This window comes from Phascolarctos cinereus, unplaced genomic scaffold (assembly GCF_003287225.1).
Source record: "Phascolarctos cinereus isolate Bilbo 61053 unplaced genomic scaffold, phaCin_HiC Scaffold_5;HRSCAF=322, whole genome shotgun sequence".
NCBI classification, from domain to species: domain Eukaryota; kingdom Metazoa; phylum Chordata; class Mammalia; order Diprotodontia; family Phascolarctidae; genus Phascolarctos; species Phascolarctos cinereus.
The window spans coordinates 387,590,673-387,618,607 of record NW_027555958.1 but is presented as its reverse complement, the minus strand read 5'-3'; the positions used below and the strand labels follow the sequence as shown (position 1 = coordinate 387,618,607).

Below are 27,935 nucleotides of genomic sequence, written 5' to 3'. Positions count from 1 at the left end.
GGAAGTATTAGAATCCAATTTGAAGGAGACTTAGTTTTTATGTAAATTTTGGCAATAACAATGAACTTTAATCATATACATAATAGATCTTCCAAAGATGATAGAAAGTAATTTCGGTTTGTCAATATAAATTCAAATTAGAAACCTCCTTGCACTACAAGTAGATGGATAATCATTCTTTAAGATAATATATTTTCTAGTATCATAGACATCTTTTTGGAAAGGACTTCTAGAGGTCATCTAGTCCACCTACTTGCTTTCAGACAATATCCATCTAAATAATACCAGACAAAGAGTTGTCTTTTTTACAGACTTTCAAAAATAGAATCTAATCTTCAATGGGTGGGTTGTTCTAATGACATATTGATTACAACCAAGTCTTTTCTACAGTCTCATTCAGATCCTTCCACTTCTCTTTTCAGCTGAAATAGATTATTACTACTTGGCATGATATGTGGATAATTTTAATGACTCTTGTGAAGTCTCCCCTTTTGATCTTCACCTTCAGCATTTTACACTTACAGGTATTTGGTCCCTTAATAAATGTTTGCTGAGTGAATTGAAATTGTCTGAATAACCTTGAGTCCTTTAGTCTGTCTTCATATAGCCTATTTCCTGACTTCCTTCTGGTCCTTTCTTCAACTTGCTTAAATTGCAGTAACCAAACTGAATGAAACAATCATATTAACCAATATTTGATAGAGCGGGAATATTCTTGAAGTTGCCAAGAATTTTTGAAGGAGCTACAGAGCCTAGACTCAGGAGGGCCACAGTCTAGCTGCAAGGCAAAATATCTATTCATAAAACAGTGAATCTTTGAATTAGACTTTGAATGGGGTTTGGGGGGAGGCAAGTAACTGATTAACCTAGAGGAAAGAGAAAGTAGTCCAAGTAAGAAGGGAAGTATAAACAAGGTGCAGAGTCAGGAGCTATAAAGCTATAAAGTTTTATCTTTATGTTGTATAGCTAAATGAAAGCTCCTTATAGTCAGATGCTTTTTGCTTTATTCTTATGTTTTTGTCTCTGGGCCTTAACAATGAACTGAACATAGAAGGTATTTAACAAGTGTTTGTTTAATTGAATTAAGTGTATTTGTTTGGGGGATAGAGGGAGTAGAACAAGCAAAATGGCTTAACTCAGAATATTTCACATGCTTCTACATGCTAGATTGCTGTTTTATTAATCCCACCATCTACTTTACGTTTCTGAAATAACACTATTGAAAAATCTTAGCTGACCAGAGCAGGGTTTTATCCCCACTATTGGTCAGTCCCTCTTCTGACATATATTGGTTGTAGAACCCTGAGCAAGCCATCTAACTTCTAGATTCTCTGAGCATCCTTCTATTGCCATGTTGCAAAAAATGTTCACCCCTATTTGTTTTCACCATCTCTACCCCTTACATTGGTAAAAGGAGCTTCCATAGCTGGGAATTCTGAATACCAATGAAATCACATGTCGAGTGCCTATCCCTATCCCTATCAGTCAATGGCTTTGTTATGGGGAACACTCTGTATTACTAGCCCTGGCAATTCATGTTATCCATGTGTGGCCATGAAGTATGTGAGATGTGAAACCTATGTCAGAGTGTTTACTGTCTCGGAGAGGGGGAGGAGAGGGAAGGTTAGAATTTGGAATTCAAAACAAAAAAAATTAATGTTAAAAGTTGTTTTTACATGTAATTGGAGAAAATAAAATATTTAAAATAAAAAGTGTGTGTGAGAATATGGATAAGTAAAATTCATTACTGTTACTATGAAAGTAACCATCTTAATAATGGTTTAAAGCAGTATAACTGGGAAGTAATATTGAAGAACATTGGGGTATAATGTAAAGAGCACTAGACTCTACACTAGACAAAGTAGTGACCTGCCCTGGCTCTACCAAGAATTGTGTAGCAACAAGAAACTCACCTTTAAACTCTTCAAATTCCTTATGTAAAAGTAAGATCAAATCTAACTTCACAGATTTGTTGATTTGCAGTTTTGTAAAGTGCTATATAAATATAAGCTACCACTGTTCTGTGTCACTATACATTATGCCACTAAATGTAATCATGTCTACTCTTATAATTAAAAAAAAAAAAACTTCATTCTTAGAAAATTAACTGGATTTATAAGAGTCATCCCTCTGATCTGAACCTGATCCTTTGGCCTTCCATTAAATGTTGTTTGTTAGAATGATACGGAAAAACCTATAGTTCCTCTGATGAGTGAAATGTTAAAAGTAGCTGCTTAGTTTTCAATTAACTTAGAACTTTAGTGTTCACTGTTGCTGTTATTCAGGTCATTATTTATCCTGCAGGAAGATTACTCTCCCTAAAGCATTGCTTTGATGTCACCACTGGTATGCTCAAAAAACTTCAGAGAATCATAGAATCAGAATTTGAGAGTGGGAGTGAGAATGGATCTCAGTGGCCATCTGGTCCTCACGGAACATAGAAAGCGAATGGTTTGGATTTTCATGGTTCCTCCTTGCATTGTGGCATACTCAGACTTGCACAGGATTTGGAGCCAAAATATCTACGTTTGGTACCAGGGTCAGTTATTACTAGTTGTTGAACACTGCACAAGTCTTTTAACTTCCATGAGCTTTTTTTTCCCCTCACCTGCAATATAGATACCACTTATACTACCTTCTCCCTGAGATTATTGTGAGAATAAAATAATATGGTATATAAAATAAACTCTAGCAAATATTATTGAATGCAACACAAATTTATGTTTCAGGTGTTCAAGATCCTTCAAAATCCAGATTTACTTTTCAAGCTTTATTTCCTATCATTCCCCTACAAAAAGTCTAAATTCTAGCCTGATAGATCATCTGTCATCCATTCCCTAAAGCTGTTTTACAATATTCTATCCCCACACCATTTTCAATTTTGTTCTTTCCACTTCAAATAACAAACTCTTCATTTCTGCTTATCAAAGTTCTATTCACTCTGCAAGGCTCAGTTCAAATGTCATCTCTGTACTCAAGCCTTCTCCAATCAGTCCATGTCATCAACAGCTGAAATCCTTAGCTCCACCTGGGCAAAGAAGCTTGAAAAACAGATGGCTTCAGGCAAACAAGCATCTGCATTCCTTTTGCAGTTCCTCAGATACCTCTCTGACTAATTTCTGGAGATCAGGGTTTCTGCTCAGAAGACCTAAGAAACTGCTACCTGGTACTCAGTATGCTAACATTAAATCTTCTAAGAGCATAATTCATAATATTAAGGAAAAGTTTTATTGGAAAATCAGGGGAACAAAACAAAACTTTTGAAGAAAAATAAAACATGGAATGATAAAATTTAAAACTTTCAAGGACCTTAAGGACTCTCAAGGTTGATTTTATCAAACCCCACCATTTAACTGAGAGCCAGTATAGTTAGCTGACTTGCCAGAGATCATATATGTAGGTAGTAGCACCTCCAGGATTTTAAGTCGTCATTTAACTATAAATTAGTGTGAATGAATGAATAAAAAATCATTTTTGATATGCCAGGCACTGTGCTAAGTGCTAGGGAGAAAAATACATAAGTGAGACTGTCCCTACTTTCAAGGAGATGCATTTCAATAGGCAGTATATACAGGGGAATAGTGACCAGAAATCTGAAGAAATATGGCAGTCAGTTGATAAAGCCTGTCTAAAAACAAGGTTAACTTTGATTTCCTTAACTGTTCCCAGAGCGAGATAGAAATAAAAATTGGGTGGGAACTACAGAAAAGTGTACAGCAAGAAGATGACCAGGGCAAACTTGTTGGCAACTTCCTGCCCTAAAAGGGATTCTCATTCAAGGAGCCATGCCTGTCTCTCATTCTGAGCCAAAAGCAGCCTACAACATTTCAGCTGGGACAACATTCCTCTGATGTCCTTAAGCACTCTGTTTCTACCATTTGTTTGTTACCACCTTACACTGCCTGGTGTTGTGGGGATTTGTGTCGCTTTATTATCTACTCTGTTAAATTATGAGTTCACTGAGGGCAAGGACTTTATTAAATATCATTCCATCACATATAACAACTAGCACATTTCATGTAAAAGGTATTTGATAAACATTTATTGAATATATTAAGAAATCTGATCTTTTATAAAACTTGTTGCATACATTAGGACTATATAAAACTGTAGGGTTTTGTTCTATTTTCTGTTTGATGATTAAAAGTCTTGTCTGTAAATTCCTCAAACTAAGGGCTTTATCATAGTTTTTCATCCTATTCACTTTCAATCTACCACACAAAAGCACTTAGTACAGTGTGTCATTCATATATTTAGTGATTTAAGACATCTCATTATATAGTTTAAGTGAATTAGACAATTTAACATTAGGTAAATAATACTTTGGGAGCTAATTTTGGACATGGTGATATGTTAAATGGAAAAGAAAAGAGCATATTTATGAAGTGATATAAAATCTGCTTATTTTGGAAGAAACAAAGTTTCTCTGTAATTATGTAAGCTATGCAACAAAAATAATTTCTGTACTTACCTGGGAAGTGTCCTTTGGCCGAGACCAAACAAGATCTTTGCTATCTAAAATTTCTGTACTGCATGTAGGTAGGGAACCCTATGGCCTATTTTCTTCTTGAACTTCCAGATCATATTTCTTTTAAAAGAAAGAATTCTTTGAGCAAGAAGTCTTATAAAATACTCTCTTAAATTAAATTATCTACTGTTAAAGAGGCCAGGATTTGAAGGGAAGCTGACACATGCGAGGTTCTCTATACACAATCATTACCAAAAATTTTAAAGATTGAGTGTTGTAGAAAATTCAGAAGTCATTTAGACCAAGGTGATTTAGTCCAATTTCCCACCCAATGAATGTATTCTTTCTTTGACATCCCTTCCAAAGTCATCTAGCATCTTCTGGAATACTTGCAGTTAAGGAGAATGAATTACATCACAAGATAACATAATTTATTTTTGGATAACCCTAAATGTTAAAAAAAAATCTTCTTTTCCTATACTCTATTCAATTAAATTAAATGTCTACATGACTTTTAAGCTATTCACTTGTTCTAGTTCTGCCTTTGGAGATGAACAGGAAAAAAGTATACTCTTTTCTTCAACATGGTAGTCTTGGAAATTTGAAGATAGTTATTATATCCTGTATACAGAAAGTTTTTTAATCCCAGGCTAAATACTTCCATTCTCTCTAACGATAATATGTTTTCCAGAAGCTTTGCCACTCTAGTAATACTTTTTTTGATGCTATATACTTAATGTCTCTCTTATAGAACATGGCACACAAACTGAACATAGTTCTTCAGGTACTGTGTTTGTTTGACCAGTACGGAACATGAAGACATTCTTACTTTATACTTCTGCTAATCAAATCTTTATTAAGTTGCTGTTTTTATTTAAGTGGTATTGTACAAGATTTTTTTTTTGGACAAAATGCTCTGTTGGTTGGTAAAAAGCTTTTCTCAGCTAAAACACATAGTTCTTAAATGTAAGGATAATCTGGCTGTGACATCTTTCACCTCACTCATTACAAAGGGTGATTCAGGTGATCTGTCTTAATAGGTAGTTCTTAGGTAGCTCTCTCCTTCCTTCCTCACATCTCTATGTGCATCTGTCTAAAAGTTGTGTGCTTCATCAAAGAGAAGAAACTTTCCTGATAAAGAAGTAGACCATTCTTTTCCACAAGAACTGCTATGAAGTCAAATCTCCCTTATGATAGTTGTACAAGTGAGTTTTCCATGTAACCATGAAGTAAGTAGTATAAAATACAAAGTTAGCACCTCTGCATTGGTCATTAAAAGTAAAAAACTAAATAAATAAATAAATAAACAAATAAATAAATAAATAAATAGATAAATAGATAAATAAATAAATAAATGAATAAATAAATAAATAAATAAATAAATAAGTTGTAGGCTATCTCTATAACTCTTTCTGATTCAGGAAATTTAATTTAACCTAACAAGTACTTACATACAAAACACTGTGCTAGACACTGAATTTTTTTATGGGGTTGAGGGAGGGTAGACCTATAATTTTATTAGTATGTGAAACTCCCAGTATAGAAACTCTACCCACTAATGCAGATGAGTAATTTATAAAATGGTTTTAGAGATTTAGTTGTGGACACTGAAGGTTAAGCATGTCCATGATCACACAGTTAATAAGTATCAGAAGCAGAAGGTGAGCCTAGGATTTTTGTGACTCAAAGACTTTGTTTCTACTCTGAGATTGCCTTCAAAGTACTTATTTTCTACTGAAAATGACACACTCATAATTTCTTCATTTGTTCATTTTGGTAATGGCTGATGGATTATCTTAAAGTTATTCCCACAAATTCATGATAATAATTTGAAATACCAAAAGAACAAAATACTTTTTGATCAAAATTATGTTTAATCCTCACAGAGCATCAAGAGCTTAAAACATATTTTCAGCTCAACTCTAAAGAAAAGATGAGAAAATGAACTCCCTCTATTCTCTGAAAAGTTTGGCAGTGGGTAGTGGGATTATGGGTATAGTACAAAGACTGTCAGACTTGGTTGATGTGTTGGTCAGTTTTGCTGAATTGTTTTTTTTTTAATTCTTTGGATCAAATGATACAATGGATAGGGGTAGGAAGAGCAATATCTTTGGAAATGAAGGTTATGTAAAAACAAAATATACTTTTTTTAAAAAAATGTATTTGCAGAAGCTTTAATATTCTAAAGGTATATTTACAGTATATCAGTCAAAACTATGGCAAAACAAACTTCCCAGTGGACACTGTTTGCCTAAATATAAAAAAATTTTGGAAAAATATGCATTTTTATTAAAACCATTGAAAAAAACAGTGACAAATATTTAATAAGCACTACAATCCCACTATTTAAATGCCACTCCAAGAATGGGCACTTATATCCACATTTGGGCTTTCTTTCCTTTTTGTTAGATAAAAAATCTTACATATGACATATCAGCTGTGTCATCCGAGGCAACTCTCAGTGGTCTAGTTAATAGTATAAGTTTCAGAGAATGTGCCAACCTGCATTGGTAAAGGGACTTTTCTCCCCTCAGGAGTTCCCTATACTAATACAATCACAAGTCCATTACCTATCCCTGTCCCTACTTGTTAATGAATTTTTATTTTGCTGAAACTTCAAGAAGTTAGTGTATTCTATCAAGTTATTGTCACAATTTCATGCATTTGATGGTATAAGTCCATTCATACCACTAAACTTGTCTGTGCTTACAAGATTTTCATTTCAGTTCATGACTCCTCAAGGAGAGGATATAATATAGCAAAGCTGCACTGAACATCTACAGCTTTACTGTATCAGATGCCATAATTAAGTAAATCTCTTTGCTGAGTTAGACTTATTAATTTTAAATGGACCCATCCAGCCAACTTCTGTTTTTCATTAACTAATATGGGCACCAATAGAACATTTTATTCAAAATAGAATCCAAAGTTATTTTGTTATAGATTTCTTTCTAATTGCAGTAACATAATTTTTCAAATGTATGTCCTTTGTGTTCATGATTTAACATGTTAAATGACACCATAGACATGGTAATTGTATGGAACTTTGCTCATTTTCAAGGTTTCAGTGAGTACAATTTTACCAGATCTTATGCTCTACCTGCCCCCAAACTATTAGTAAGATTTTCATTACAATTCAATCCTAAATGCTTGGTCACTGACTGAAAAGTTCTTAGTCTTTACAAATAAGCAAATATTTAAAATCAGTTTTGGTGACCAGGAATTTTATTCTGGACTCTATATTTCAGTGTCTTCTTTAAAGACTCAGTGTCATATGTGAAATAATCTGATTGCCTTTAGAAATGGGTCTTTATTCTCCATGGAGGTGTCTACATAATGGTGAAACACCTCCAAGAAACAGAAATTACCCAAACATACAGATCATTTGTTTAACACGATACTAAAAACCTAAATGTTTGGTTTCATGAAGCAAAGCACTTGGACAACTGCTTGAAGTTTTAAGTGCCATCAGATGCAATAAATCTTCTAACAATAAAAGTCAAGATTCCCTAAGAAGTTTGAGCTAAGAAATTGAGTGATGCATTCTATCCAGTTTCATTTTATTAAGTCATCTTAGGCACTCAAAATTCAAGTGCTAAGTATTCTTTTGACAATCCCTTCGAGGACTAATTTTTTGACAGTACTGGCACTATAATCAATCTCTCTCCAAGTAAACCTTTTCACTGCCTTGTCTCTTTACCACAAGAGCTTTTCCAGCCCTTTTTTTTTACATTCCTCAAAATTCCACCTCCACTCCTTTCCTTTTCTTATTTCGAACATTCTTGCTCTGAACATTCTCAAAAGGAGACTGTGGTTCTGTCTTCATGAGCAGATAAAGGCTATCTGAAGGAAGACCTCATTTAATTCCACTCCGGTATGTTTCAAAATGTCTTTGTATCTTGACCCATTCTCTCTACAAAGAACCTAAGGAAGGGGGTCAGCTCAGAGGCTCACCCTGCAAAGCCCTCACACCATAAGCACCTTAGTCTAGGCTACAGGTGGGGAACTTGTGTCCTCAATGCCATATTGGCCTTCTAGGTCCCCAGGTGCAGCCTTTTGACTGAGTCCAAGTTTGGATTTAGTCAAAGGACCACACATGAGGCCTGAGAGGGCCACATGTGGCTTTGAAGCTGCAGGTTCCTCACCCCTGGTCAAGGCCCTTATTCTCTTTTTCCTAAACTATTGCAACATCCACTTAATTGTTTTTCCTGCTTTTAGTCTCTTCCCTCTCCAATCCATCCTCCATATAGTGGCCAAAGTGATGTTACTAAAGTAGAAACTTGACCATGTCACTCCTCTGTTCTAGAAGCTTCCAATGGCTTCTCATGGCTCTTGCATTAAAGTCTAAGATTCTCTTTTTGACCTTTAAAGCCCTGTAAAATCTGTGTCAAGCCTATTAATCCTGGCTGCTTATATATTACTCTCCCTTGCAGAGCATGTTCTGTCCAACTTTCCTGTTTGCTGTTCCTCAAACACAATATTCCAATTCCTGTTCTGTGCATTTGCAAAGCCTGTAACTCAAGTCTGGAATCCTCTCCCTCATCACCCTCTCTTGGATACTCTGTCTCCTTTCAAGGCTCAGTTCACTTGCTTCCTCCTTCAAAAGGCCTTTTCTGATCACCCTAAGTTGTTCCTGCTCATTCATAGCATAGTTTTAGGTAAGTAACTTGTTTATCAAGGATTTTTGAAATATAGACAACAGAAAGTTTTAGGGGATGGTGTCTATGAACTTGGAGGGTAAAAAAATACATTTTACTTTCACTGATTTCTAGTTGAGATCTGTCATTTCCTTCAACGATGCATTTTAAAAAAAAGCAAAATTATTCTAAGAAGAGCCCATAGATTTCACCAAAAGTCCTTACACCATGCCTGAACATGTCTCTCTGCCACTGCTACCTAATGCCCAAAATTCTTTCCTCTAGGGACAAGTAAAACAAGTCTAATTGCTTTTCTGCATGACAGCCCTGCTTATTCCAAAAGACAGCTATCTTGACATTTCTTGAAGACATAGTGATTCAGGGGAAAAACAAAGAGAAAGAAAAACCTGGCAAGCCAATAAAGAATCCAAATGTGTTGGAAGATTGTGGGATGTGAAACATAAAAAGGAAAAGGAAAAGGACAAATGAATAAACCATTGTTGGAAATTGTTGTATTTGTGGCTTCTCCCTTATAGGAGCTTTAAACTAAAAATGGATGGTGAGAGAAACTGAACGTGTATAATTGCTTAGATAGACAAGTCAGAGAATGGCAAGTTCAACATAGAAAAAGAATATTGGTATAAAGGATCTAATAATTCTCAGAAGGCAACATACAATAAAATGTGTTGTAATAACACTTAAGGCTTTATAAATCTATAATCAAATGTGTAATATATAGATAATAAACAAGGTAAAGTAGATATCTTAATGAAAGAAAATAAGTCCTACATTATAGGTATCTCTAATATTTGAGTAAATCTGATTTTTTACTTGAATATCACAAAGGAAAAGAAATGCCTTAATTGAGGTGAAAGACAACTGGAGCATCATTGTATATCAAAAAGACATATTTACATGAGAATTTACATGACATTTCTTAGGGACCTACTATGTGCCAGGCACTAAGGTAAAAGCTATATATAAAAAGGAGCAGAGAGAATGCCTTTGGGTGAAGATTAATGGAGCAAGTAATAGAAGTTTTATCATTGTGGGAATACATTGTAACATCAGAGCAGCTAGGTGGTACAGTGGATAGAGCACTGGGCTTGGAATCAGGAAGACAACTTCCTAAGTTCAAATCCAGCCTCAGATACTTACTAGCTGTGTGACCCTGGACAATTCACTTAACCCTATTTGCCTCAGTTCCTCATATGTAAAAATGAGCTGGAGAAGGACATGGCAAACCACTCCAGTATCTTTGCCAAGAAAATCCCCCAAAATTGTATCATAAAGAGTTGGACATAACTGAAATGGCTGAACAACAATTGTAACATCAAGTTAAAAAGGAGGAATGGGTGATCAGTTCTAGGAGCTGATCATACAGTTGACATAAAATAAAGATATAGTAGTGATGGGAGACTTCAAACGTCTGTGGGTATATCTCATTCAGTTAAAAGCAAAGCAGCAACAGCAATAAGGGGAGCTATTATAATGGACCTGATCTGATCTGAAAGATTTGGGTACAGAAGTGGAAATGCTAAGAGTTTTAAGGGGAAGCCGTGGTGCCAACTTTGAATTCATAATGATGAAGATACTTGGCATCATCTGAAACTAGCCTTACATTTAGAGAAAGAAGATTTCAGTGTGCAGAGACTGGGTGTACTGAGTATAGGTTGTATTCTCTAGATTAGATGTCTACAGAACAAGTCAGGTCAATAAGGGAATGGTATATTCTCAAGAGGAAAATTCTCATGACACAACACATTATTTCAAAGAGATGATTGTGGGACTGTAGGAAATTTGCTTATCAACTCTGATTTTAAAAGGTAAATAAATGAACATGAATAAGAAAAAGTGGCAAAATGTAAGTAGAATATGAAATCCTTGAGGGCAGGGACTGTTACATATTTGTCTCTTTATCCACCCTATTATAGTTCCTTGCACTTGCAATAAATTCTAGTTGACTAGCTGATAGGCATTTAATAAATGCTTGCAGAATTTATTTTGATCTAATTACACAGTCATAAAATAATGTTAAGAAGGCAAATCCAGTAGCTGGATGAATCTTGCAATGAAAGTTAAGAAAATCAAATTTTACATTGCTTCTTTTTTCTCACAAAGGAGAAAGAGCTTCAGTATGGAAAGTGCAGATTGGAAATAGCTAATAAAAAATTGAAACCCATAATAAAAGGAGATAATAAGAAAGCATCTAGTTGTACTCAATAAGCAAAATTCACTAGCATCAAATGAACTGCATTCCCAGGAGAATGACACCCTTAGAGATGTGATTGCTGAACTAACATCAACAATCTTTGAAAAACAGATTCATCCTAACTTAGGTGATGGAGATTGAGTTTTATTTAGTAAAATGCTTGAATGCCTGATTAAAAATGTAGTTGTTAACAGCATTCAGGGGGGAAATCGCTGACTTTAGAGCTACTACCTTTGATCTTGGGGAAAATGTTGACCCTAGAATCAAAAAAACCTGGGGTTAAATCCTACCTCTTATGGTTATTACCTTTGTGACCTTGAGCAAGTCACTTACCTTTCTGGGGCCTGGGGAATCATATGTAAAATTAGAGATTGTACGAGATGGCTTCTAAACTTCTTCTCAGCTCTATATTTATGATTCTATGATCCTAAATGGTAACTGCTTAGTCAGAATAACTGATTTAAAATAAAGTATGCCATATTAATGTCAATTTGTCTTTTTGACAGGATTCCTAAGAAGGCAAATCCAAAGAATGCTGAGGATATAGTAATATTCCTGATCCCCAAAAGCAAGACAATTAGCAGCTTTTTACCTTGCCACAATATCCAGTGATGGGAGTTGGTGAGATGAGGGCTATATGAGAGAGCATGTTTAGATGCACTCAGAACTGACTAATCTAACCCAGAAAATGGTCATCAGTGGACCTATGTGAGCCAGGAAGGAGTTTTCTAATGAAGTGTCCCAAGGCTTTATCTTTGACCCTTTGGTATATAAGTGATTTATAACTGATTTGGATGAATATAAGAAGGGCATGCTTCTCAAATCTATGAATGACACACAGCTGAGGTTTAAATAACATATTAGATAACTAAATTGGGACACAAAAACATTTCTTCAGGTTAGACTAAGGTTCACTCAATCCATATCTACCCCTCAATCAAAAGTCAGTAGCTATTATCTATTGTCATCCCAGCCACTCCTCTTCTTTCTTCAATGAGTTCAGTGCTTGCCTCATAGTCTTTCCTCCCCTCTTCCAATTCCTGCTCTCATATTATGGGCCTTCAACATACATATTAATGCTGCCTCAAAGATTTTAACTTTCTAGTTCCTCAGCTTATTCAGTTCCTATGACTTACTCAGTTCTCTTCCACCTCACTTCAGCAATGCACTGAGATGGTCATATCTATAATTTTGCCGTCACCCACACCTGAACCCCTTCCATATTCATAAACTGTAAAATGTCCTCATTTGATCAAAACCTCTCATCCTTCCACCTCTATTTCTGCCTTTCAACCCCAAAGCATCTTCTTTGTCCTCACCACGACCTCCAATCCCCTGATTCCTTAGATCTTTCCCAGGCCATTACCCCTTCCCAATCTTGACCCTTAAGTCAATAAATTCAGTTCTACAATATCCTCTTTCTGGTCACTTGCCTACTAATTATATCATTCATCTTGCCTTACCAAGCACAAGTTTTAGATTATTCCAACATCTGCTCTCTTCGGTCTCACTCACATGTTGCTGAATGAAGGTGGAGAAAAATCACAAAACATGCTGACTAGGTCCACTAAGATTTGTGTTCCATAATCTCAATTGAGCCTTACTATAGAAAGGCAATTTCTTTTATAAACTTTAGTTGATTCAATATCTCCTTCATCACAGCAGCTTTTCAAAACTTTTTCATCCCTCCTCCAGTTTCCCAAAGCTCCATCACCCCCTAATTTTTTCCTGTAAGAACCTTGCCTCATATTTGACTTAAAAATTGAGGTCATTTACTGAGAGCTTCTGCTCACTTTTCCTTCTTTAATTCATGTGATGCAGGTACCTTTAGCAACTATCTCCTTCTTCAGCCCTTTTTCTATGAAGAGGCCACTCTTCTTGCCAAGGTAAACTTCACAAGTATTCCTATTTTATCCCATATTCTCCAGAAGATTGCTCCTCTCTTTCACTTTTCTTCAATCTCTCCTTCTCTATTGAGTATTCCCCTATAGCCTAAAAACATGTCCATGTCTCCCTCCATGCTCAAAAAGCCTGCACTTGATCCATATATCATCTCTATCATCCAATATCTCACCTCCCCTTTTATGGCTAAATGTCTTGAGAAAGCCATCTACAATCCTTTCCTCTCTCTCCTCTTAACTCTCTATAGTCTAGCTTTTCACCTTATTATTCAACTGAAACTGTTTTCTCCAAAGTTACCAGTGATCTCTTAATTAACAAATCTAATGGCCTTTTCTCAATCCTCTTCCTTCTTGACCTTTCCATAGCATTTGACACTGTCAATCACCCTCTTCTTGAGAATCTCTCTCTAGGTTTTTAAGACACTACTGTTTCTTGGTTCTCATCTTATTTGTCAGTTTCCTTTGCTAAATCTTCAATCAGGTCACACCTATTAAACATCAGTGTCCCTCAGGGCTAGGTCTCTTTTTCCTTTCTATTATTTCATTTGGTGATCTCATTATCTCCCATGATTTAATTATCATCTTTGCTAATGACTCTCAAATCTACTTATCCAGCTCTAAACTCTCTTCTGATTTCCAATCTCACATCTCCTACCACCTACTGGACATTGTAAACTAGGTATCACAAAGATATGTTAAACTCAACAGGTCCAAAACAGTATTCATTATCTCCCTCTTCTTTCCTCAAATCTTCCCGTTTTGCTAACTTCCTTATTACTATCACCACTATCCTCCCAGTCACCCAGGGTCAAGACCTATGTGTGATCGTCACTCCTTACCCTTTCATCCACCCACCCCCATGTCAATATGTTGCCATGTCCTCTTGATTTGTATCCTTAAAACATTTGTTGTATATACCACCTTCTCTCCTCTGATAATTCTATAATCTTGGTGCAGGGCCTCATCACATCACTTTTGAATTATTGCAATAGCCTGTTTCTTGATCTCCCTGACACAAGTCTCTTTACTCCAGTCCATTCTCCATTCAGCTGTCAAAGTGATCTTTAAGCACAGCCCTGACCATGTCACTCCTGCCCAATAAACTCTGATGGCTCCCTATCAACTACAGGGTCAAATATAAAATCCTGTTTGGCATTCAGAACCTTTTATTACCTGCCTCACTCCTAATCTTTCTGTTCTTCTTACATCTTACTCACCCTCATGTACTCTAATATCCAGTGACACTGACCTCCTTATTGTTCTGACACTGACAAGACAATCCATCTATCAACTCTGGTGTTTTTAGTGGCTGTCCTCCATGCTTGGAATTCTCTCCCTTCCCTCTCTCTCCTGGTTCTCTTCAATACCCAAATAAAATTTTACCTTCTATAAGAAGCCTCTCCTGATCCTTCTTGGTGCTAGTGACTTCCTTCTGTTGATTTATCCTGTTCATAACTTTTTTGTTCATATTTATTTTCATTCTGTCTCCTCAATTAGTCTATGAATTCCTTGAGAGCAGGGACTGTCTTTTTCCTTTCTTTGTATCCCCATACTTTGCACAGTGTCTGGCACATGACAGTCATTTATTAAATGCTTATTGCCTGACTGTATAGAAGAACAAAGCTAATAATATAAAATTTATTAGGGTTAAAAATACAGTCTCACATCATAGTTCAAAAGTTCAACTTCATAAGGAGATGATGGAGGAGATGTCCCTAGACTTCACTTCAAGTGAAAAAGACATGAGAATTTTAATGTGATGGAAATTAAATGTGAGTCAACAATGTGACTTGGTGAAAAAAGTTAATATGATCTTTGGCTGTGTTAATGGAAACATACTGCACAAAATGAGCAAAGTTATTATACTATTCATACGCAAATGAAGCAGCTGGAGCAAGGGGAGAAGTAGGAATGGTTTTCAACACCCATATCTCCCTAATTTTGTCCTGTTGTCTTCAGTCATAGGCCTTTAGAGTGCTAGGACAAGTATATGCAGGATGTAGTTTGACTGTACAGAAACACTCAATTTTTTCCATCCTATGTAATCTCTCCATTAAAAGCAAGTATAGATACTTGGCATAATGCGTAGTTACAATACTGCCATACTATAACGTCTACGTGTGATTGTTTGAGGCTTGCCATTATTCGAAAGTGCTCCCCATACAAATATGTTCATGTACCCCGGAGCCCCATTTCTATGATTGGAACTATATAAAGACATAAATGGTTCTAATACAGAACTCATAAGAATCCCTGGCTCCCACAGGAAGTCACAGATTTAGAGTCAGGGGTTAAAAAAAAATGTACTTAACATAAACAGATGTTTCCTGTAGGCATTAACAGCAAACATCTACATAATGTCAATTTTGACAGCTTCCGCTAGTAACAATGTGAAAAGGGACCTAGAAAGGTCCCTAAATAATTTATGTGATACATTGATGGACTGACTAGCAGAAAAAAATGGTACAATTATTTCACTGAAATTTTTCATATAAAAAAGCTATTTCATGGAGGAATGTCATACAAATGGGTTTATTATAAAATATTTAATTTGAAATCAGTTATCAAGAATCTTTACTAATAATTGATTCAGTTATATTCAATTCAACAAGCATACAAGTGCTTGTAATTTACCACTACTGTACTAGGGCCTCTGATTACAAAGACAAAAATGATGTAGCCCCTGCCCTCAAGCACCTTTCATTCCACTTGAGAGCAACAACATATACACAGATAAGTAAATCCAAACAGATACAAAATTATTTTGGGGGCAGGGAAGATGCTAATTAAAAATGGCTTCACAGAGGAGGCAGTATTAGAGCTAAGCCCTGAAGAGAATTAGAAATTCCAAGAAAAGCAGGTGAGGAGGAAGAACATTCCAGGCATGGAAAACAGGCTGTATGAAACCTTGGGAGCAGATAATGAAATATAATTCATATAAAGGAAACAAATAATCTAGTTTAGCTGGAGCACAGACTACATGAATAGAAATAATGAGGAATCAACCTAGAAAGAGAGGCTGGAACCCTATTGGGAAGAACTTTAAAGAGACAAAATTAGGAATTCATTTTTAATCTAGAGGTACCAGGGAGTTACTAGGGCTTACTGTTCAAGGGGGCAACATGGTCAGACCTATGCTTTAGCATCTATGTGGCGGATAAGACTGGATGCAAGGAGACCAGTTAGAAAGCTACTGCAATAGTCTAGAGTCTAGACTCCAGATAAAATGTCACAAGGGAGAGAAGGGGATATATGAAAGAGATGCCCTGGAATTAGAATCAGTGAGTACTAGCAATGACGATATAGCAGAGTAAGGGAGAACAAAGTTGTATGTGAGGTTATGAACCTAGGTGGCACCCTTGATAGGAACAAGGAAGTTTTAAGAAAAGGAAACAAAATTAGTTCTTATAAAAGATATAAGATCATAGGATTGGTACTGGAAGGGACCCTAGTCTTAACACCTAATTTTACAAATAAAGTGAAATACAAAGAGTTGACTTGCCTCTTTATTATAGAATTAATGCACAACAGAATTTAACCAAAATTCCACTGACTCCAAATCTAGCACTTCTTTCATGGGAGATGCTTATGAGGCATCCAGGTAAAGCTGTCCAATAACCAATTGTTGATATTAGACCAGAACTTAAGAGAACTGAAGACTGGATATGCAGGTTTGCAAATCATCTGCATAGGGATGATAGATGAATCCAAGGAAGTCTATGAGATCATCAAAGAGAGAGAAGAGAGAAAGAGAGGAGAGGGGATGGAGGAGAGACAAATAGAGAGAGAGAGAGAGAGAGAGAGAGAGAGAGAGAGAGAGAGAGAGTAAGTAGGTCTGGTATAATCATATCAGGAGGACATAGACAATGATTTAACAAACCCTGAGAAAGAATGATCAAACAGATATGAGGAGAATCAGAAAAGAGCACTAATTTACACTGCATAAACCACAACTTGCTAATTTAAGAAGAGAATAAGAACTACCTGTCATTTAATAGATGAAAAGATACAAAGTAAATCCAAAGACCTAGGTGAAGAGATCCAATTCAATTCACCAGACTGGCACTGAATACCTGCTATTAGGTGAGACTTTTTGCTTGGTACTGGGGAATATAATGATTTAAAAAAAACAAACAACTTACAGTCCCTACACTCAAGAAACTTATGCTCTAAAAGGCCCAGCTTATCTTATTAAGAAGTCCAAAATATTCATATCCTTTAGGTTTCCTAGTTTGGGATTCATTTAAACTGATTAAGGCCAGAATGACAAGAGCGGGGAAAAAATAAAACAAAGCTGACTGTGATCCGGGGCTTAATTTCTTAACTTAACACAACTCCTAGGGCTTTAGATTCATCTGTAAAATGATGTGAGTAGGGGAGTTTAGTTCCAATAATAAATCTAATTCTGTAATGCTAATACTCATATTAAGAGTGAGATGAAGATATTTTATGTATCTCTTCTATGCCCAGCTTAGAAATGAGGGGTCAGAAACAGTACAGTGAGGTAACTAAAGGTACAACTAGAATTGAGCTAAAGGGCAGTGGGCATGAACTTAAGCATATAAAGATATAAATAAGACTAGCAAAGATTGGGCTTGAACTTTTCAAAGGACAGGAACCCACCCTGTGGAGAGCAGCTACAATGATGAGAACAGCAGTGAAGAGGAGCCCTTGGAAGTGGAGATAGGTTAATCACATATTGGCTCAAGGACCCTTAAGATCTTTGGCTCTTTCAAGTTAACAAGGATTTAGGACATCTGTGAAGCAGCAAAAATCTATGTATGAAGAGCTAGAGTTCAGTTTCTTTGAACCTTAGAAGACTAAGCAAAGATAGCCAGCTTCAGCCTTTTTAGACCTCTTAGACCTTATATTAAATGAGTAGGAAAAAGTACAAGAGAGCAGAGATGAAGTAGAGTCAAGGAGGCCTGGGTTCATGACCTTGCTCAGAGTAGCACTAGCTGTGTGACCATGGGCCAGTCATTTTAATAAATTAGTGTTTCAGGAGCTAAGTTATATTTTTGCAAATGAGAGTTCCCCACAGGGATAAAATCAAAGGTCAGACACATATACACACACCCACAAATAATGAAAAACATATAAGAAAAAACACAATAGTAACTGTCATGGCAAGCGTGAAAACTAAATCAAATTTATTTTTCAAAAGACAAACTTTCCCTCTCTGTGAGACTTAAATTCCAGCTGGCACAAAGTAATTATAATACTGTACTTAATTCATTTCCCAAGAAATCACAGAAACAATTTTCAAGGGCAAATAAAAAAAAGAAAATAGTTACCATTTATTTCCTTGTGGTGGAGGATCCAGAAGTACTCGAATTATATATAATAAGCAGCTTAATACCTTGAGGGAAAAATTGAACAAGCGTATTCTTAGACCTTTAACAAAAAAAAAAGAAAAAAATTAGTTTGTTTCAAATTCAAATTCCATTCCAAAAAGTCTGAAAGAAATATGTCAAAAATTCAACTCTAGAGTATCTATATTGACTGATATTTAGAACCTACAGTACCCAAATATTCAGAAACTTTTGTGGAATAGCTCTACAGAGAGGATGAATTTCAATTACCCAAAGGTTTAAAAATATGAGTCTAACAGAGCACATGAACTACACATAAAAGCTAAAGTTACCAGACCCCAGAATTTAGACAACATAAAATCCATGTTCGTCTCAGGTGGTTTACTGTTTCTCTGAATGCTTTAAGGGAGGCTGTGCACATGGTCTTTTAAGGCTAAATTCTCTGAGTTGTCTACACTGTGGAAATTCACTTGATCATGTTGAATATAATTATCATCATCATTTTTATAGTCCATATTTATATAATGCTTTAAGATTTATAAAGATATATATACTCATATAATCTTCACATAAGCCTTTTAAAATACATGTTACTGTTATCTTCTTTACAAATAAGGGAAATGAGAATGAAGAATTGTCCAGTCACCCAGTTAACAAAAGTCTGAAGCAGGGTTTGAACACAGGATTTGAAGTTCTAAGTCTAACATCAAGTCCGGTATTTAATATAACCTATTTAGGATTAGAAATCCTACTTTTTGATACTAGAAAAATTGGAAGCTAAGCAAACCCAGTGTCATATCTTTATTAATTTGATTTCTTACCAGAATCCATGTGTTTTGTTTTGTTTTTTCCAAAAGCCAAATCCTGAGTCTAACCTCCCTGGAAAACAGATGACTTTATAGAGGTCTCTTATAGTGCATGGTACACATGAATAAAAAGCCTTTGATTTGCTACTGATAACAAAAATCCATATAGTATTAATACTGAGTGAAAAACACCTGAATGTTTCATGAACTGAAATGACTCCTCCTGCATCTGGTAAGATCTGAGTCATCCAGTGGGAATAGCATTTGGGAAAAGATTTCCCTAAGCAGGCAATGACTGTTAATTAATGTCAGGCAACATAATGCAAAAATACCTTTTCTTAACTTTTCTAGGTATAAATAACTTTGAGGTAACATTTTTAAGTTGTAAAAGTGAATGTTTATTAAATTTGTATTTTCCTCAAAGGCTTTTGCATTAAAATACATAAGGTAGTTTGAGGGTATCAAATCTCTCTCTCTCTCATGTATATATGCATATATGTGTATGTATATATACATACATATATATAATATACACATGTGTGTGTATAATCTGTGTCTGTAAAAAATTTATCTTTAATAAGGCTAACTGAAAAAAAATTAAAATAAGAGAGCAGATCTCAAAGAAGATAATAAAGAACTCCCTTAAGACAGGTAATTTCATCACTATTGATCTATTTATATGCACTCCCTGGTCAAAGAAGAATTAGCATTCAGCATTTTAGGGATTCAGTCCCCCTGTTCCATACTGGTTGGAGAGCATGGTGATAGTCAACACTCATCTCAAGAGCAACTACAAAGATGGCTTCCAGATTGGGGCTTGTTACTCTTTGGCATAAAGCAACGTTGATCTTGAAGCAATATCAAATGAAGAAGTGTACATTAGGTGTGAGTTATTAATATAGTCAATAAGCAGAATATATAGCACAGTACATAAAATGCTGAACTTTTAAAGTTAGGAAAGCCTAACTTGGAATCTCACTTCAGATATTTTCTCATTATGTGACCCTCAGCTCATTTTCCTCATCTGTAAAACAGAGATAATAACAGCAACAGTCTCACAGGGTTGTTAGGAGAATCAAATTAAATAACATATTAAAGTTACCTTATACCACTATATAAATGTTGGATATTATAGCTAGCTAGCTAGCTATTAATACTAATTTACAAAGAGATAGGTCTATGTCAGATCTCAAGAGGTAGGAGTGACATGTAATGCAAAGATAACTAACCTCAGAGGCAGGAAACATGGGTTCAAGGCTTGATTGATAAACCTTAGCTTTGTGACCCTGAGAAAGTCATATAACCTCTTAGGGCCCCAGGTAACACTAAAGACTCCAAATTTTAGAATACTTACTGATCTACATCAGTAAAGGGAATTTTCTCCCTCTGAGCTCCTGATAATCATTAAAATCACAGATCTAGATGGGTGTATGCATGCATGCATGAATGCATGTGCACACACATAATATTAGAACTCACACTAGGAGCTTTAATAACTAAAAATATTGAATGACCTTTGTAATAAAGGTCATTTAATACATAAAATAATGTCAAAACTTCTACCTTGTATATATAATTATAATGAAGATCTGTATTCTTTACATTTATTATCAGTCCATAGCACAACACCAATGGCAACATAGTACTTAATTGTATCTCATCCTCTACCATCTTTAGACCACATTCTCTAAATGACAGTGATCCTGGCTTTTGGTCACTGCATTTTGAATATTATTGAAAATAAGACAAACAGCACTGTGGTGTGAGGAAAGAACACTGGTTTTGGAATATAGGTTCAAATCATGACTCCGATTGATGCCTTTCCTGCAGAATCTCTGAGATTCAGTTTCCATACCTGTAAAATGAAGAGACTGGACTAGGTAACCTTGAATGTCTCTTCCATCTCTAAGACTATGATCCTATGATATTACAAAGATCTCAAATTCCTTTTCAGAACAGGTAACCTCAAACGTGGGCTCCATTTTCAAGCATAGAACTTTAGTGAGCCTAAAATTTCACAACTATTGAAAATAATCAAAATCATAATAATAAAAAGAATCACTTGATGCCTGGATTTTCATAAAGAAGTATATTTACTTTTCCTCCATCTGTTCTTTTATCTTCTTTCTTGTCAAAAAACAAAAGCTTATGGCATTTCCCCAATTTAAACATATTAAAAATTCCCTATCAAAATCACTGCTCTGGTAGCAGATAATTTCCTTTTTTCCCTTCTTTTAATTAAAAAATAAATAACCACATTGTGTTACATTTTAAAATCAAAGCTACTGTTGTGGATCTAGGCAAAACTAAAATGTTCCTATTGTTCAAGTTCTGCTGTAATTTGAAGGAGAGCTCCATGTCATTTTGCATATATTTGGTAAGACACAGACTGACATTAACAAGAGACATTAACAAAAGGCAGTAATCCAAAGACTAAGAAGCTTGGTTAAAAAAATTATCTAAGGAGCAAATTAAGGCATTTGCTATTTGGATCGGTGATGAATTTTTTTAATGACTATTTTCATAAACAAGGATGCATGACCACATAAGGCCGGCCAATACTTAGTAGGGATAGAAACTGGTCCTATAATTTTATTGGTACATGAAACTCCCAAGGAGGAAACTCCCTCTACCTTTACAAAGTAGCACCTTCTCTGCAAGTTATAGTCTTAGAGAACTGCTTGACCACTGAGAGGTAAAATGACTTGACCAGGGTTATACTGCCAGTATGTATTAGCAGTATAGCAGAAATAAAATTTAGACTATCTTATAGTATACCCCCTCCACTAAATGCAAAATGAATATATGATCTATATAAAAATATGAAATATCTAAATACATATAAAAGTGTGCTATGAAAAAAAAATTGAAGACAAATAGATCAGGTGCCTTTCATATCTATCATTAGGTGGTAAATGATTAAACAAGGTATTAGGATTACAGTAAAAGTAAAACAGATAAATTCAATTATATGTATACAATTGAAAAGTTTTTATATGAACAAAATTAATACAACTAGAATTATAGGAGAAATAGTTGACTAGGAAAGAATTTTTTTGTGTAAAATATCTCTGATAAGAGTGTGATATCCCACAAGTAAGTAGGTAGCACAGTGCATAATGTGCTAGACCCAGAACCTGGAAGACCTGAATTAAAATCTGGCCTTGGACATTTGCTAGCTGTGTGATGCTAGTATTTCACTTAAGCTGTATGCCTCAGTTTTCTCAACTGTAAAATAGGAAGCATAAACACCTACCTCACAGAGCTGTTGTGAGGATTGAATCATTGTAAGGTGCTTAGCACAGCACCTGGCACATAACAGGTTAATTAATTTCTATTTCCTTCTTGCTTTCTATCCAAATCATATAAACAATTCTCTCCCTCCCTCCCTCCCTCTCTCTCTCTCTCTCTCTCTCTCTCTCTCTCTCTCTCTCTCTCTCTCTCTCTCTCTCTCTCTTTCTCTCTCTCTCTTTCTCTCCCCCCGTCCCCCCGTCTCTTTGTCTCCCTCTCTCTCAACTCCCTCTCTCTGTCCAAAAAGCTGTTACTCAAGACATAACAGGAAATGAACAAATTACAAACTATTAACAAGCTATAAAAGAATGTCCTAAGTCACTGATATGAGGAAAAATGCAAATCAAAACAACTCTGAAGTTTACCTCAACTAAGCAAATTGAAGAAAAGGAAAAATTAGTTCAAAATTGCAGTGGTTGTAGAAAGATGAGCACACTAATAAACTTGTGGAAACTCTCAATTAGTCTGATCATTCTGGAAAGCAATTTGGAATTATGTAAAGGAAGTTACTAAAATAAATGTCCATAGTTGTTGATGCAGAAATTCCACTGGTAGGGACACCTACCCTAAGGATGTCAATGATGAAAATAAAAGGAACAATAAGCACTAAATCATTTATAGTGGTATGTTTGTAGTAGCAAAGAACTGGAAATAAAGTAGGTAACTGTTGATGGGGGAATGGCTAAACAAGTTGTAGTACATGAATACTACAGGAATAGGAAGTAGAGACACAATTCCAGGGAACCCCAGGGGAAGAAAACCCCCTCCGCCAATACAGGTTAGCGCCTTTCCTTCAATTTATAGTCTTAACGTTGCTTAGAAAACTGATAGGTTGAGTGACTTGCCCATGGTCACATAGCTAGTATGAATCAGACTTGGAATTTGAGCCCAGGTCTTCCCAATAGATTATAAATTCCTATAGGTCAGGATCTGTTTTGGTTTTTTCCTTTGTATTTCTAGTACTTAGTATAATTCCAGGCACACAACTGATGTTTAATGGCTTCTTACAAATTGAATTAAATTGGATGGAATCACATCTTTTAACATTTATATATTTTAGATCACCTACATGGAACCATCCTTTGCTTTATTTATACCACAAAGAGCATAGGAGGCAGCAACTCCCTAACTTTCTCAATCTATCAGCACTGCCATTCTCCATGGGCAGTTAGTAACCCCAGTCTCCACTGATCACAGGCCTACAAACTCTCCCCACTACAAAAAGGTTGGCTATTCTTGATTTAAATTATTTGTACTTTGCCACTTTCTGGGAGAAATCAGGAGAAAGGAGAAGATTCAGAGACCTGATCAAACATTTCTGACTTCTTCCTTTCTCCCTCACAATACAAACCAAGCTGATGTTCCTTAAAGTAATATTATCACAAAGAAAATTTAATTTTTTATTTTTGGGAAACAAAATTATGTAATACCCAGAAACTAAATGAACTACTTACTTGATCGCTGATTTTTGATGAAAAATAATTTTAACCTCTCTTTGAATGTATTTTCATTCATATAAAATTCAACTTGTACTCTGAAAAAGAAAAAAAGGAGGGGTCATATTCAAATGCTACATTAATTAAATTATTCTGATAAAAGATAATTTAAACATTAACTCTTGACATTTTTGTTGACATCATTATTGGGAATATGATAGCCAATATTTATAAGAAAACAAAAATGAATAATTAATAAAAATGAATAAATTATAATGTATCACAAATTCATTGTTATTGTAAGTGATGAATCAGTAAATTATTCAGATATTCTGCAGATAATCAAACAACACACAAATAATTATGCTAGCTGTACTATTTAATGCCCTAAAAAACCCCACCAAAACCCAGTGCAAAAGTCTACAATTATCTTTGTTACCGTGTATCCAGAACATCTTCCAAAGTCTTCCAAAAATCTAAGGAAAGGAGAAGAGGAGAAAGAGAAAAGAAGAAAGGAAGGAAGAAAGGAAGGAAAGAAGGAAGGAAAAAAGGAAGGAAGAAAAGAAGGAAGGAAGGAAAAAAGGAAGGAAAGGCATGTATAGGGACATGAAGGGCATGAATTGATAACTCTAGCATTTAACACAGTAACTGGTGCTTAATAAATCTTCATTGATCTTGATTGATTTTTGTCTTTCATTTTAAATGTGTCTAATAATCTTTTAAATTGTATTTATTCAATAGATTTCAACTGCACAAATATTTACAAAGCACCCACTATATTGATCACAGTATTACTAGCGTCTGGGAATAGAAAGGCAAATATGAAATAAACAGTTCATGTACCCAAAGATTTCATCTATTGTATTTTATCAAATAAGAATTTCAGAAACATTAGGAAAGCACAATTAATGCATACTTCAGTATCAAAGTGTGTAATATAGCCTTCAAAAGAAGGAAGGAAAAAACCATCATAACTATCGAAAATATGCCTCATTTGAATTATTCTAAAAATTTCACATATTCTGACATGAAATTTTAAATGCCACACATGATTCTTCAGCAACGTAGAACTACATAAAGAGGAAAAACAACATCCAGAAATGTTTTCTTTGTTCATTTCCATTTAAAAGTTGTTTTTGTTGATGCTTTTTAAAACAAGATTTTGTATTATGCTGCATTTTCCAGAGATTCTGGGAATTATTTAAAAAGCTATCTCTGATTTCAACAAAGTAAAAGTGGTTATGTTTTATCATATGATTCTATTCCAACTTTTATCTGAGTTACCCATAAGGAAAATTCTTCTATTTATGTAAAACCCTTCTTGCCTTGCTTTGATTTCCCTACATATTTTCTATTTCCTATTGTTGTTTTACCTTTACAAATGCTATATGAAATTTTAAAATCCAATATAAATGTTATACAACCAAGCTGACATGTCTAGAAAAGAAAAGTTAATTGGCTATTGTGAGAAGGAAACAAATTATCTAACATATTTTATAAATAATGTATAAATATATTTATATATAAATATAAGTAATATATAAGCTGTAATATAAATATTGAGATTTTATAAGATAATTAAGGAAGTAATATATACCGTGCGTGTGTGTGTGTGTGTGTGTGTGTGTGTGTATGTAATTTGGAAGTGAGAGGTAGATATAGAACCTCTGATTACATTAGTCTAAGAAACTTCTGAATGAGGAAATAATCTGCCACTAATGCAAATCCAGAACCATTCTACAACTTACAGTCTTATCTAGTTGACTGGGGCACTGACAGACTAGGCGTCTCAACAACAATCAGTCACAAGACTGTGTGTCAGAGCTGAGACTTGAATCCAGGCCTTCCTACCACTGAGATCAGCTCTCTACCCATAACCACAAGATGCCTTCTCATATTCAAATATAAATATATAAAATTTGCTTTGAAAGTGATGAACACATATATGTATACATATATGCATTTATGTGTATATATGTGTATGCGTATGTATGTGTGTGTGTATATATCTATATCTATATATCTTACAGCCTGCTATATCTCGGTTTGCTATCTTATTCCTTCTTGTTGTCTATCTAGTAATGTTTTCTAATTTCAATATTCAAATAAATTGAATATGCATATCAAGCAGATAGTACATTTGTTATGGGTATGTCAGTGTGTCCAGCACAGAGATATTTTAGCCAGAGGACATGCTAGAGAAAGGGGAGATCACCTGAAATAATTAGATTGACATTTACTAAATTCTTGAGACAATAAAATAGGTCAAATGAATTCGATTCAAGACTCAGTTGGATCAATGTTGTCCCTGAAAGTGGCATCAAGGAAATATGGTAGAAAGGCATAACTCCAGACTCAAAAATGTAAAGACCATTTTCTCTAAAAACACCTCTACCTTCTCCAAATATATAATATCCCTTCTTCTCTCCAATGGCTTCCATCATCTTGGTGCAAGTCGTTTTCACCTCACAATTGGACTATTACAATAGCTTGCTGGTGGATATCCCTGCCTCAGGTCTTTCCACACCACAATCCACCCTCCAATTACCTGTAAAACTGATCTTGCTAAGTGAAGGTTTGACTCCCTTTTCTATAAATTCTAGTCATTTCCTATTACCTCCAGAAAGAAATACAAAATCCTGCTTGGCTTTCAAAGATGCTCAAAGGTGTTGAAAGTCTCTAAGCTGGCCCTTTCCTATCTTTCCAGATTTATTACACCTTGCTCTCCTCCACATAGTCTGTGACCCAATGACACAGGCTTTCTTATCATTCTTCATACATGACACTTCATCTTTCAAGTCACAGCAGTTTTCACTGCTTGACCCTCACATTTGGAATTCTCTCCATATCAGCCTTACAATGCCCCTGGCTTCCTTCCTTCAGTCCTTTGAAAATTTTCAGGCCTTGACCTCATGACCTTCAAACGAAGACTGCCCATATTTGGGGGGTGGGGTGAGAGTGATAGGTATACTTATTAGTGCTTTTCTGCATTGAATCATAATCTGCCACCCCCTAACCTCCACCCACTGGTCTTAGTTTTTTCATCTGAGGGAAGTTTCTTTGTGTATTAAGAATGAAACAAAAGATATTCCAATAGACTATGAGCTCCTTGAGGGCAGACAGACTTTATTAGGTGTTTAATAAATGCTAGCTAAGGGGCAGCAACAGTCAGGAGGACCTGAGTTCAAATCCAACCTCAGACCAAACACTTGACACTCAACAGCTGTGTGACCCTGGGCAAGTCACTTATAACACCAATTGCCTAAAAAATAAATAAATAAAATAAATGCTAGCTAACTGACAGACTGACTTAGTATAGAATGCTTGACCTATATTCCCTCTTAAGTAAAGAGTTCTGTATTTTGTACCACCAATAGTGTAAGCAGGGGAACCTGCAGCCTCATAGTTCTTGGGTACAGCTTTTTGATTAAGTCCAAGTTTTACAGAACAAATCATTTTATTAAGGGGATTTGTTCTGTGAAGTTTGGATTCAGTCAAAGTGCCACACTTGAGGACCTAGAAGGCCACATGTGGCCTCAAAGCTGCAGGTTCTCCATACCCAGTGTAAAGTATCATTTCCTCTAATCCATTCTAAAAATGTGCTTCTTCAATTTTCAGGGTCATAGATATTCCAAGTTTTTTGAATACTATAAATCAGTGTTTACCTTTTCACAATGTTGTTAAATTAGCTTGCCATTAACCTTTTCCTTTTTAAGCTGAATAAAAGTATCTTTTAATTTCATTGATCAATTCACTTGTTCATTCAGTCAATCATTCATTCAACAAATACTATATCAGACACTAAAGGAACACAAAAATAAAAACATGATCCCTGCTCACAAAATGCTTATAGCAATGGTTCTCAAAGGGTG

General features: G+C 35.2%; 1 protein-coding gene across 2 annotated transcripts in view; it reads right to left on the bottom strand.

Annotated features, from left to right (window-relative positions):
* The window catches only part of KCNT2 (potassium sodium-activated channel subfamily T member 2), a 512,407-nt gene that overhangs the window by 326,257 nt on the left and 158,215 nt on the right, over positions 1-27,935 (bottom strand). For both annotated transcript variants that reach the window (XM_020971730.1, XM_020971731.1), the window contains exons 2-3: positions 24,082-24,161; positions 18,513-18,612 (exon numbers count right to left, since the gene is read on the bottom strand). In XM_020971730.1, the coding sequence (XP_020827389.1) occupies positions 18,513-18,612; positions 24,082-24,161 (180 nt within the window). The remainder of the gene's footprint in view (positions 1-18,512; positions 18,613-24,081; positions 24,162-27,935) is intronic.